At 39.6% G+C, this 14,448-nt stretch overlaps 1 protein-coding gene across 7 annotated transcripts in view; it reads right to left on the bottom strand.

Moving 5' to 3' along the window:
• The window catches only part of mark4b (MAP/microtubule affinity-regulating kinase 4b), a 41,585-nt gene extending 27,374 nt beyond the window's left edge, over window positions 1–14,211 (bottom strand). For 6 of the 7 annotated variants that reach the window (XM_026924139.3, XM_026924140.3, XM_026924145.3 and 3 more), the window contains exons 1-3: window positions 13,252–14,210; window positions 3,855–4,052; window positions 1,718–1,771 (exon numbers count right to left, since the gene is read on the bottom strand). In XM_026924139.3, the coding sequence (XP_026779940.1) occupies window positions 1,718–1,771; window positions 3,855–4,052; window positions 13,252–13,296 (297 nt within the window). In that variant the 5' untranslated portion in view covers window positions 13,297–14,210. Of the gene's footprint in view, window positions 1–1,717; window positions 1,772–3,854; window positions 4,053–13,251 lie in introns of all 7 variants that reach the window. The other variant, XM_026924138.3, reaches the window with a different exon arrangement.
• Between the last annotated feature and the right edge of the window lie 237 nt (window positions 14,212–14,448).

Genomic DNA, 14,448 nt, shown 5'->3' with positions numbered 1-14,448 from the left:
AGAAACTCAGACCCTATCTCACTGATCATGCCACACAGCTACTAGTCCAGGCTCTTGTTATCTCAGAACTGGACTACTGCAATGCACTACTTCTGGGCCTCTCAGCCAGCTCCATCAAACCCCTTCAGATGATTTAGAATGCAGCAGCACGCCTTGTTTTCAACCAGCCCAAAAGGACCCATGTCACACTCCTCTTCATCTCCCTCCACTGGCTTCCTGTAGCCACCCGCATCAAATTCAAGACCTCGTCTGGAACAGCACCCACCTACCTCAACACTCTCCTTGAGGTTTATATTCCCTCCCCCACCCTGCGATGAGTTAACAACCGACGCCTGGTAGGTCTACTCAGCAAGGCATGAGGTCCCTTTCCAGAACCTTCAAACTGACTGTCCCTTAATGGTGGAATGAACTACCAACCTCAATCCAGATAGCAGAATCCGTCATGATCTTCAAATAAACGGATAAAGATGCACTTCTTCTGTGAACACTTAACTAACGCCTAACTTGTCTCCACTCAAAAAAATAAAAATTCTATACTTAGACTGGCTTTTACACCTCTACTCTTTGCTCCACTAGCACTCAATTAAAAATCTTGCATGGTAGCACTACTCATATTGCTCTCTGCTTGGTGTACCGCTTTGCTTGCGTTTCCTCAATTGCAAGTCGCTTTGGATAAAAGCGACTGCTAAATGAATAAATGTAAATGTAAAAATATTAGACATTTGCCAATGTGATATACATTTATGTAATTAAGTCACAAGTAACAAGTTAATTAAGTTTCCTTAGTAACAGTAATTCTCACATCAGAAATGTGGAAGTCATGCACATGTAGTCCACATGATGAACCAAGTACATGACCCCTGAATCTTCCAGGAGCTGGTGGCAGGTCCATATATTTGATTGGTTTGACTGTAGTTATTGAAAAAATGAGTGGTTGCTAAGTAATACATTTTAAGATTAACAACTATATAGTAAGCAGTGAGTTTAAGGAGCTAATAAAGGGGTCTAATATGACAAAGTATTGAAATGACTATAGCACCGAATTATAATTTACGCATGTATTTATGTGGTGCTAAATTAGTCGTTACTCTGCCAAGACGTTGGACCTGAATATCTTAATGTGCCTTTAAGTTCCACTTGTGCCAGTCTTCTATTGAAACATATCAACGTAAGCTGCATGTCTGTTATGCATACTCAAAGAAAATAAGCACACACAAAACACCACCGCTTATCTTAATTGTACAGCTCACCTTATCCTTACTGACATTTAGCCATGGATTAATGTTTTACGTAGCTTCCATAAAAGTGATCACAACAATAGCCTGGATTTGTCCAGATTTCATGCAAACAGGTGAGATTAACAATTGCAAACTATGCTGAGCTTGTACTTTTCGTGATAAATCAACTTTAGGTCACCAAACATTGTCTCAAAGCAGCATGCAAAAACACCACAGCAAAAGAGCTTCCAGTCACAACACTCAGGTCAAAGTTCATGTTTTTACAGGCAGTGTGTAAGCATCATTTTTTAATAAACGTATGAACAAAACAAGCCTTTGAAGTGGACCATGAAGTGTATTTTTACAAAAGAGTCTTTTTTGCATTATACCAGACCATTTCCAGACCTTGACACATTTAATTAAATGTAAACTGGAATAAAATAAGATAAATTCAATCAAAATCAATCAAATCAGTTATGAAGGTAAGTTCTGATACTTACTTTTTGTAGGCTGGTTGGGTTGAGTTGGGTTTTGTCAATTATCTTTATTGCAACCTGAAAATAACATGTAAAGGTCATAAGTGACTTGAAGAGTATGACACTCTAATTTACATGTGCCTTGCATATAAAAAGGTCACATTTCACACTGCTGTAAAAGCTGCAGCAACTAAACACACTGCATATTGCTGATGGCAGAACACTGTCTCACTTAAAAATAGTCTAGATATTACCAGTGTAATATACAGGGATGTCCTTATCCAGTCCTGGAGAGCTGTTACACTACATTATTTAATGTCATGTTTTTAAAAACTTTTTAAAAAATTATTTAGAGACTGTTACATTTAATTATGAAGACAAGGAAATCATAATTCATTGCCAATGATCAATGTGTGTGGGGATTATTTATTGATTTGTTTATTGATTTATTGATTTATTGTTTTGTTTGTTTACTTATTTATTCATTTATTTGTGGCCAAAGTATCATTTTGGTATTGACAATCATGATACCACACCTGGGTCTTCTCCAAACTGTTGCCACAAAGTTGGAAGCACACAATTGTATAGAATGTCTTTGTACTATGCTGTAGCATTACAATTTCCCTTCACTGGAACTAAGGGGCCAAAACACACTCCAGCATGACAATGCCCCTGTGCACAAAGCGAGCTCCATGAAGACATGAAGACATGCTGAGGTTGGAGCGGAAGAACTCGAGTGACCTGCACAGAGCCCTGACCTCAATCCCCATGAACACCTTCGGGACGAACAGGAATGGCGACTGCACACCAGAGCTCCTCACCCAACATCAGTGCCTGACCTCACTAATGCTCTTGTAGCTGAATGAACACAAATCCCCACAGCCACGCTCCAAAATCTAGTGCAAAGCCTTCCCAGAAGAGTGGAGGTCATTATAACAGCATTAAATCTATTATCTATTAATCTATTATAACAGACTACATCTGAAATGGGATGTTCAAAAAGTAGCTTGTAGCTTGCTGACTAGCTACTGGCTATGTCCTTACAATGAAATTTATTACTAGCGAAGGGGATGAAGCTGCAGAATTAGCCATGTTCCTCCTGGACATGTGTGTAGCTTTAAATTGTTTGAATTGCTGCTTTACATAACAGTTCAAATAAATACAATGTTCTCACTTTTTAGAGCCAGGAAGGCAGTGCTTTTGATGAACCACCTTCACAGAAATGTATGTAGTGCTACACAACTGCATAAAAATCCCATGCAGCTAACAAGCCAACACTGGTACTAACTGTCAGCGGAAAAACTCATTACAAAGAATGAACAGGACAGCAAGGCCTTCTTGATCATTCCTGCAGCAGAAAATCAATGAATATCATGTAGTTATAGTGTTATAACTTGGCTTTCAAGCAGCTGAATGGCCGAGTGGGCAAAAGCACAAGTCAGGCTAAAATGCTAACACCATCAGCCAGCCAGCACATGGGAGACATGGGAGTTTGATGCCCACTTGGGGAAACGCAGCTGTAACAAAAAAAATAGAGTACTTGTGTAATATGATTATATTATAGGAAATGTAATGGTCATAAATCGTCAAATGCGACAAATCAGTGCCTTCTGAGTATTTGGGTCTCCTATCAAGCAATGTTAGCATAATACTCTCTAGGTATTTATCTGCTTGGGAGGTAATGTTATCTTCTCTAATGCGGTACAACAAACATTAGGTACTTTTTATCATCTATATCTAAACAATAAAGTAAGGCAATGCCCTTAACAAATAAACAGCCTACCTTATTGCTTGAAAGTGAAGTCATGACAATCCTTGCTAGAGTAAACTCTAATTGAACTCTGCTGGCTGCAGTAGAGTACGGAGGCAGGGCTTTGTGTACATTGGCAAACATGAGGGACGGGATCAAAGGGAAAAAATATTGTTCCAGTGTTGCTGAACTTTTCTTTCGCAAATTTTTGATCTAATCTTGACTCATACACCTTGGTCAAGGTGTGCTTTTAAGGATTTCCTTCTCTAAATTAAACTCAATTTATGAAGGAACTGAAAACATGTTAAAGAGCCAGGTGTGTGAGACAGAGCCCCTTCAAGACAGGATTTGGACACCCCTGTTATAGATCTACTGTATGTAAGACTGAACACACACACTCTAGTACTTTACCTCTCTGCCAGTCAGGATGTGGCGTGCCAGCTTCACTTTTGCAAAGTTGCCCTTGCCGATGGTTTTGAGCAGCCGGTAGTTGCCGATGTGAGGATGCTCGTCTGAGAGGGAGGCGATGGAGTTGCGGCAGCGAGCTCCCAGTGAGCGATTCGACCAGGCCGAGCCCTTGTCTGAGCGGCTGGCAGAGAGTGAAGCATGCTACAGAAGAAGCAAAAATAGTACAAAATATCACAAAATTGTTTCTGTGGAAACTAGCCTAGTGGCTATATTGATTGAGTCAGGCAGTGCTGGAATACCCTCTGTGATTGGATTGGAAACTATACTTTGCCTGGTTAGACAAAACACTTTCCATAGTGTGTAAATACTCTCTCCATGCCAAGTTGCTGATAGGCCTGAGGTGTGAGTTTCACTGGAGCATCTTGGTGCCAGTTGTGCCATTTTAGATCTAATCTACTCTGGAATGTCCTACGCCATTAAACTGTCTTTGCACTTTGATGCTAAGTGACACTGCAGCATTCTTTCCACCATCATGAATCTTCAGAGGTTGGCCCATGTGAACATACAGTAAATGTGTTATTAGGGTGACGCATGCTTTAATTTTGTCATAGCCTGTTATGTATTTTACTTGCAGCATAGTACATAACGACAGATAATATATCTCAGCATATAGTCAGTGCTAGAATTATTGACACCTTCCTGAAAATGAGTAAGAATATATAAAATAATTAACACATGTAATTAATGACATTTTAAGTTTCAACATACAGAAACACCTGTACACCTTTAACACACTGTAGTTCTTCTCAAGAAGAACTTCTTTTGTGCAACTCTTCTAAACACCTTACCATTATGAAGATGGGGACTAATATTGTTTGATTTTCAATGTTATAAATAAAACCAGGAAATGCTGAGTTGAGGTGGATCCTGCTTTAATACTTGAATACATTCCAAGGCATCTTTTGCATTATATATGGCTCACAAACACCTACAGTAAAAAATGTTTTTAGCTTATGCTCACAATAGTAAGAGACAAAGCAACAGGCAACAATTAATTTTCATGCACATGTACATGCGCAACACAAGAGCCACAATTTCAGCGACAGTGGTAATCGACAAAGCAGAAGTGCGTTTTCTCACGCTTATGCAAATTAGGCATGACTCAGTACCGCGACAAAAGAACAAATGGTTCCTCGGACCAATCGTAAGGCGCGTGTGGGCCGACGTTTCTTCAGTTTCCCACTCACAACTTTTCTACCAGCAAAGAGTTCCCGTGTACAGTTTATCACGCAAACACAAGACAAACTAATGACTGTGGCTTCATCTTTTACTGTCATAAACATTCTCTCATTAACTAATTGTTTGCCAACGATGCTAGTACAAAGTCCAGCACATAACATATAAATCAAACAAACAATTTTTACACTAATAAGTGCATCATTTAATTTGTGTTTAATTAGTTAGCTTTACCTACCACCACTGGTCATTGAATTGAAGAAAAAAAAAACAAGAAATAAAAAAACAATGGAACAAACAAAACAACAACAACAACAAAACAAACGCTAGACAGCATGCCCACAAGCAACAACAGTAACGGTCGCTACACACTCACAAGAGACAAACGACAAGTTACACAAACGACTGAGAGTTCACTGTTATCCCACATAGCCCATGAATATCTGATGCCAATTCCAATAGTCAAATCATTGTGAAAATGGCTTTAACTCTCCCACCACCCACCAGGCCCTGTCCCTCACTCTGTGGGACTTCCTGTCTCCCAGGCTGAGGATCACCTCCAGTCCTGTACTGATCTCTATCAAACAGAAAGGCCAAGCCTTCATAACACTACATGCTTTCACAGGTTTAAACACGTTTCACACTCAAACTGTACCTCTTCGTCCACATTTTTTAGCTCACGCTTTAATTTCTACCTAGTACCGCTATCTATTGAGCGCCCTTTCCACCACCCCACCCCCTTTTATTTTCCGTTTCAAGAAGAGCACATTGATTCTCCCACGGCCTGCCTCTTTGATTGCCACACCAATTTATTCAGGAGTGTGGGGGTAGGCCGATGGATGGTAGGGTGTGTGTGTGACAGAGATCAACTGCAGGCTCAGCTCCATTTGTAGAAAGGCAAACTGGGAGGAGGGGAAAGGATCCCCACACCCAAATCCACACCTTGCTAATAACAAGAGGATGCCAAGATGACAGTGCATTTCAATTCTCCATCACAAACCCTATTGTACTCCGAAAGATTGATCTGGGAATTATCCTATCTACAAAGCAAGGAGGAACAACCAGAAAAACAAACAACAACCGGTTATCCGTTGCTCTAACAACGCGATGTGGTATAAAACAGAATACAAACAAGAGAATACGCATCTTTAAATGGAAAAGATGTCTGCTGATTGTGTGGAAACAAAAGGCGTACTAGGTGGAGCAGATGTGACGTTAACCCCCATATAGAGTTTCTTTATTCGCTGCCATTTCTAAATAATTAACTCTAAATCTTTCCAAGATAATTTGTCATATAAAAGCCTTTAAAGCATTTTAACATCTGATTTAAACATGTCATTAACAACTGCATATTATTCTTATTTGTTTTCTGTCCCTTGGACTGTCTTTGGACATCTTTCATTTGAATGTCATCGTGTTCCAAACCACATCAATCTTTTCTCGCCACAAATGACGCTTGACTGTAGTCCTCTGGTGCTTCAGTCCACGCCCTGATGATGGACAATAGAGCTCTGCTTTGAGCATCATCCTGTGTGGGGTAGGACATGAGGACCCATGAGGGTGTCAGGACAGGTCAGGGTTTGCTCATCCAACCACACATCCTGCTTCTCGACCACTTCAGTCATCTCTTCTCCCTCCACTCTCTCCATTTCATGTCCTGTTTTTGACGCTGGCGTTACATTCAAAATTTGCACAGGACAGTTCCTCATTTTCAATTCTTCTAGCTTCATTTCTCTGAAAGTGATGACTTGACAACACCTACAAGCAATGCTACAGGATGTCACGTTAAAACCACTTTTAAAAATATAAGGATGTGGGGGCGACCTATAAAGCCATATTAATCGGTCTCTGGCCTTCACCGTTATATTTTCTAAATTTTGCTTTTGCACATGGCTACAGCAAGCTCAGTTTTGCTCTTTGTGTTGTGTGAATAATTTAAGCCCTTTTCATGGTGAAGCTGTTCCTCTGTTTATATAAAACTTCAATCTGTATGTGTGTATTAGATCAGGGTTTCTCTATTTTTTTGTATCCATTATAAACATAAATTCCACAGACTGCTTCAGTACAGATTTATTTCATGATCATTATTTAAATGTGTACAATGATAGCTTGTCTAAAAAATTACAGACCCCCTGACTATGCTTCACCGACCCCATTTTGAGAACCACCATCTTAGATGACCCTTAAAAAGTGCAAAGCTACTGATTCTGTCCCAAATCTTGACTAAAATGTTCCAGTCTAAATGACGTGTAGAACTGTGTAGTTTCCATCACCAACATGGCCAAACAACCCTGCAAAGTAATACATGGCTCTGACAGACTAACCGCCTGAAAGCCTGCGACAGAGAGCATTCAGATGGCTCGGGAAGTCTCACCTTGGCATGTGATCACAGAGCCAAACAAAAAGCCCCAGCTGAGACCCATCTGGTAAGTGTACGGTGCACAGAGAACCCATCCCCCCATCAGCACTCTCCTAATACACAAAGGGACGCAACCAGCATCAGCTGTCAATCGCCACAATCAGCACAGCAAACAAAATCATGACGCAATCCTTGAACAGGCATAAGCAGTAAATCACACTGTTTACAGTCAGCTTTCTTTTTAATCTACTCAGAGGTTTGTGGTTTGATAATACTAGTTTGTTTTTGTGCACTGGAAAAAGCAAGGTATAACATGTGCAGTGTCAAATTAAGCCGGTTCATCAGGCTTGTTGTGGTTGCAGCACGTCAATACTAAGTGTAGTAACAATTTTATTAACACGCTCCTGAAAGTAACTGAATGTAGTACTGGAATATGGCAAACTACTCGTGTTGTCGATGGAGATATATTTTGTACTGTCTTTTCTGTTACAGACTACTAAATTCTACACAGCACAAATAATTGTTGAAATATTTAATAAATATGATTGAAATACAATGGCATAAAACACAACAGGACATGCCCTTATAAATAAAAATACAACAGGTCAGTATGATGCACTACCACCCCAAAATTGTTTATTTTCCTATAACAGCATGTCCTGAAGTGTTCTATTCTTCTTGTAACACAGCAATTTACCAAAGCTTACAAAGGTTTATTTATTTAAGAATGAAACGTCATACTTTTATCCACTTATAATCATGTTTAATGTTGAGGTGAAAAACAGCCATCTGCACAGTGCTGACACTGGAGACTCCTTCCAAAAACGTGAAATAAACATCTCCTCACATAAAACCTCACCATATAAATAATTCAGCATAATTTTTTATTTGTTTTTGTTGAGCATCCACTATAGTCCCTGTGAATTAGGCTAGTTGTAATGTATTAGAATGATTGCATTAATATAAACCTGTGATTTGCTTTGCAGCCAGCACTATTTCCTGAGCTGCTGTTATAGAAAATTCATCAACAACTTCTAACCAATCAGATTTGAGAATTCAACAGCGCTGTGGTCTAATATCCAATAAACAATGACATAATTGTTATTGATGGACAATAAACAACATACTAAATTAAAATAAACCAAGTACGATTCTGTTCTAATGTACATAATTTGGTCATCTACAACTAAAACTCATTACGATCTAGAAAAAAACCTAATCTATAAAACACATTATGATAAATATTTGCAAATATTATTGTGGTCCATGACAAAACAAAGTTACAAATACGTTGACAGATTAACGTTGACTCTCTTTTAGGGGTGATAAAATCGCTGGTTGCTGAGTTGCTTATTATTTCAATATAACATCCTCATAGCCAATGATTTCAATCAAACCAACAAACAAGGGTTCAGATACCTAGAGTCTGAAATGTACGCATTTTGTCAACAATTATATGGCACCTCTTATTTACAGAACAGGGATTGCTCACATTCAGTAGGTTTCAAGAAACATGTCTATAGTTTTCCGCAGTATGAACTCTGGGTTAGATTAGCTGAGGTATGCAGCTAATGGCTGGTTGTCTGGCTTTTTTTCCCGAGGAACCCTGAGCGGACACAACATGTCCAGCCTCAACACCCTGAGGCTCAAATTCCCTGTTTGCCGTTAAGTTGAAAAACTAGGTCAGGATAAATCCCAGTAGACATCAGGAACCTCTAACTGTACGCACACATAAACTCACCACATTAGACTCTGACTCAGTGCTGGTCACCGCGCCACTGATTATTCACAAAACTTGAACTCTCCTGGGTGTTATACTGCTTTCTACTTATTGAGAGTATGTACACAGAGTTTATATAGATCATTAAAAAAACAATATAAGCGTTTTTTTGTGAAATTAACTATGGGAAATACAGGAAATACATTTTATATCCAATCATAGAGTTCTTTGTATTCTCAAACCTTGTGGGGGGGGGGAAAGGTATAAATTGAATGGCAGACAGTACATCCCGTGCCATACATATTTACAATTCAAATCTTGTGGATAAGAGCTCATTGAGACTGCACTTGTTTGACGCAGGGGGTATTACGTAGTACATATATCTTTAACGGAAAAAAACATCTAAATGCTCGAAATGCTTCCTATTGCCACATGTACAGTAATGAGAAGTGGTGTTACACAACTGCTAATTGACTTCTCTTTAACACTGATAATATCATTTGTTGGCCAAGAACACAAACTAGACTAGACTAAGCTTCTGTGCATTAGCAAGAACAGAGTCTGAGTGCTAGGTAGAGAGATAAAGAAAAAAAAACTTCTGTTTTTGAGCAAGTAACTGGGCATAAAATGGCTGCTATTGTTAGCAAGAGCAGTCTGTTTTTATTTCAACATATAAGCCAGTCAAGTCAGCACAAGACAAATGAGCCTGTAGTTTCGACTGCTGCATCACACTGTTCTTGGACTACTCACAAAGATAACTCGATCATCACCTCGCTGACATGACCTGTGTAGACTCAGTCTGTTTTTGCTCTGTGGTCAGGCAAAAAACACTGCATAATCTGCCAGACTGGTTTCCCTGCATTGATGTACTTCCTAGTGTGTTTGCTAATGAGATATCAATTCCTCTATCTCAGCCTCTGGTCACTTCCATTGCAATCTCCAGGGAGTCTCAATATGAAGGCTCATGCTATTATTGCATGGGTAAAAGCTAAATGCTGGGAGCAAGATGTGGACTTTGCATGTGTTTATCCATTCTGGATAATATATTGCTACTGTTAAAGTGTGAAGTACATGTAAGTAAAGTAAGCAAACCACTTCTACACTTGATGCCCTTCTGCAATAAAAATCCCAAGTGCTATAAGAAGGACTTTATTGTGATCTTGTCTCTTGCCCCATTTTAACTACACACTTGTAAGACCATTGGGAGGTCTCAGTAATATATGGCAGCAAGTCATTGGGGTGGGGGAAGAGACCGTACAATTTTATGTCTAGAAAGCAATAAGTAATCATAATAAATTGGTTGTTGTACTTAAATAAGTGCATTTAAGAACACAGATAGCTGCTTCTGAAGTAGGAGTGTTAAACTCCAACAGTACTGTACATGACTGGATCTGGAGTCTGACACCTCATCTTCTAAAGAGTCATTTAAGAAGATTTTTCTCCAAACAAGCTCCTCATAACAAAATTAGATGATTGGTTACACCAAATACCGCAGAGTACACATATATGTCACGTAAAATATAGATTATTTTATCAAATGTTCTCTCTAGGGAAATTCTAAGGCAAAAGCATGGAGATATCAACGGGAATGTAAAAAGTGTGGAGAGGAAAAAGTACTGTACAATTATATACATTTGTGTTCCCCAAAGAAGTTTGTCACCAGTATAGCAGTTTTTTGATCCAATTAGTATGTACCTTAAAAAGTACACTACATTCTCTTGTACCTATAGTTGGGGCACTAAAATACTTGCCCTTAATAGTGCAACCCTGGTGACCATCATTTGTACCCCGAAAGTTTCTAGGAATGTCTCAATGTATGCTCACTGTCCACTTTGTTAGAAACATCTGCAAGCCTGTTCATTCATGCAATTATCATGGGACAGCAGAAAAATATATCCTGGTCCTTTTCCAGTTTGAGTAAACCTGTACCCACTGTAGCTTCAGATTTCTGTTCTTGGCTTGGACTGGAGTCTGATATGGTCTTCCGAGGTTGTATCCCATTCTCCTCAAAGTTTGAAGTGTTGTGCTTTCTGAGATGCTTTTCTGCTCACCATGGATGTAAAGAGTGGTTATTCAGTTACTGGAGCCTTCCTGCCAGTTCAAACCAGTCCGTCCATTCTCCTCCGTGCAAAAGAACTGCCACTGACTGGTTGTTTTTTGTTTTTCACACCATTCTGTGTATACTCTAGAGACTGCTCTGTGTGAAAAGCCCAGGAGATCAGCAGTGTCCGAAATACGCAAACCAGCCCATCTGTCACCAACAACCATGCCATACTCAAAGTCCCTGAGATCACATTTCTTCCCTATTCTGATGTTTGATGTGAACATTAACTGAAAGTCTTGACCTGTATCTGCATGATGTTATGCACTGCACTGCTGTCACATGATTGGCTGACTGCAGGAATCTTTGGGTGTACAAAGTGGATGGTGAGTGTATCTATACAGAATATTTGCATTTCAGCTGACACTGGCCAGAAATGCTTGACTGGATCAGATCTGATTTACTACCATCATAAATGCATGTGATGTGGACTGACATGACAAAGATCTCAAACACATGAACACAGGACTCAGTTTGTCTTAAAATCCTGTTGCAATCAATTTTCTGAGGCTTTCACTCAACTCCATTAGGCTGCATAGAGAAGGCTCAGTTACTTAGAGAATGCCAGCATCAGATCAGTATCGGGTATCAACTGATAATTAAAACTCAAATACTGTGGAAAAAGTGGGATCGGTTCATCCCTGAAGGTACGCTGTATTTGAAATCTCCAAGGTTGATGTCTTACTCTTATATTAGGTTAGGTTAGGTTCAACTTTATATATTACTCTGATATATCTGACTGTGGCACGGTTGTTGGTGCCAGACGGGCTGGTTTAAGTATAAGAGCTGATCCTGTGGGATTTTCACACACAACAGTCTCTAGAGTTTAATCAGAGAGGTACAATAAAGAAAAATACATCCAGTGAGCGGCAGTTCTGCAGATGGAAGGACCTTGTTCATTAGCGAGGTCAGAAACAGAAACTGACAGAAAGGCTACAGTAACTCAGATAACCACTCTGTACAATCGTCGTAAGCAGAAAAGCATCTCAGAATGCACAACACATCGAATCTTGAGGCAGATGCGCTACAACAGCAGAAGACCACATCGGGTTCCACGTCTGTCAGCCAAGAACAGAAAGCTGCGGCTGAGTCACCAAAACTGGATTCCACATAAACTGATCACATCAGTTTCACCCTTGGATTTATTAACAATAATACAAAACAGACAACAGCACATAGCAAGGTCCTAATGATTAGCTTAACAAATGACTCTTTTGTTATATAACCTGAAAGAAAATACACACACATTACACACTGTTTCACCTTAATTTCCTTCTCTATAAAATGTAAACATATTATATATGCAAATAAACACGGCATGGCCACTAGGTCTAAGGCTACAGTTCTGTTTAATTGTTAAAACAAAACAAAACAAATAAGGTAACTCTATAGATGCTGTTATATATATATATATATATATATATATATATATATATATATATATATATATATATATATATATATGACAGGTACAAATGTACACAAAGACTTATCAGCATTAACCATATGTATGATAGGGTAGTTGTGTATTTCTATGACATTTTTTTCAATGAGAGGTTTTCACTACCATGTAGGTGTTTGTAACATTATGACAGCTAATGTGTAGGCATGGCTGACGTCCATGTCAAGACTTTCCACTTGGGTAGTAAGACCCTTTTCCAAAAGGTGGGGTGTCTGACTGTGAGAGAGCTCAGGGCTGGATTAGCAGCTACAGCAGCTACAGTACTAAGACTACTAGTTATAGCAGTGTACTGTTTTGACCGTTGTACAAATCACATCAGCTAATACACACCATTTCCGCAGTGTGTCGGGCCTGTTACTGTCTGGACTTGCTTGACAGACCTAATGTAGCCTAGGTAGCCTTTCCACAGCCCACATTTATTGATAAACCATTAAATTGATCAACTGTTTTAAAGTATGGTTTTCCCTTTAGCTAGCGGAAGCTATTCGTGCTATGCAGTCCGGTGGAGAAGACTTCACTTACGTGGTCTGAATTCCTGTCGGTCTGCAGTGTTGCCCGAGAAGACATGGTCCCTGAGGTCTTTCAACTTCGACAACGACACTTTATTTATTCCCTCTGTGTATTAAAATGGAGCCTGGCAAAGAAAATCCGCCGTCATGTAGCCCTCTGCATCTCCGCTCCTCTTCTTGAGGCTAATCAATCAAATCAAAAGCCCAGTGCCCCCTAACCAGACAGGGCTCGACTCTCTTCTGCTATAAAACCACGTATTTAATCAAATAATCCACATGTTTACTTGTTTACCGCGTTAACCACCCACACACACAAATAAATAAATAAATAAATAATATGACTGAGACGAAAGTTTTGCCCTGTGTGGCCCTGATGTCTGCATCAGTCTGACTGGAGCGGCTGGTTTTCAGTGCAGAAATGATGAAATGTCCCGAGCAGTGTTTCCATTCTCATCACACCTCACTGCTTCCCATTACAACACAGCTGTACACTCCTAACGCTCTTCCTCTTTCAAGCGTCCACTACACAGCTCAATATAATCAAACTAAAGCCAATCTACGGGCTCGGTTTCCTTTTTTGTCACAGATGAGTGTCTTTTAGCTGAAGTAATCCGCTCCCATGTAAACAGGCTGCCCTTCAAAGAAGCTCCCTCTCTGTACATTTCCAGGAAAATAAATCAATCAGTTAAAAAAAAATAATAAAATAAATCCAGAAAGAGCAGACTACAGACGGAACTGATGCCTTTCACCCTTTTAATCCCTCGCGGTTTTGCATCAACGTAAAGATTTCAGACAAAAGGAAGGAAGGAAATATACAGGAGAGATAGTCTTCCCAACATCCTTCTCTCAGAGGACAAAAAAAATTAGGCAGCTGCTTTTTACAATCTTCCTCCTCAAAAAAGCAGCGTGTCACACACACCAGCATCGAGGAAGGACGTCAGGACGGAGAATGGGCTGGGCTGCGGTTAAACACACACACACACACACACACACACACAGCTTCTTAAAGAGACAATTCGCCCTTTCATTCACACAGCACAAGCCCGACTAGGCCGCCACATAAGCACGGCTAGCAATAAAGTACCCCTGGACATGTAAATTTACATGTTTACAATATCCAGGAAGTTATTTAAAAAAAAACATCTCTACATATTTTCCCCTCATTAAAAATACCCGGATTTAAGAGTTACACATGAATATGCAGTTTGGA

Source organism: Pangasianodon hypophthalmus, chromosome 14, assembly GCF_027358585.1.
Source record: "Pangasianodon hypophthalmus isolate fPanHyp1 chromosome 14, fPanHyp1.pri, whole genome shotgun sequence".
Taxonomy (NCBI): domain Eukaryota; kingdom Metazoa; phylum Chordata; class Actinopteri; order Siluriformes; family Pangasiidae; genus Pangasianodon; species Pangasianodon hypophthalmus.
The sequence above is the reverse complement of the archived record's forward strand: the minus strand, read 5'-3'. Positions and strand labels throughout refer to the sequence as shown.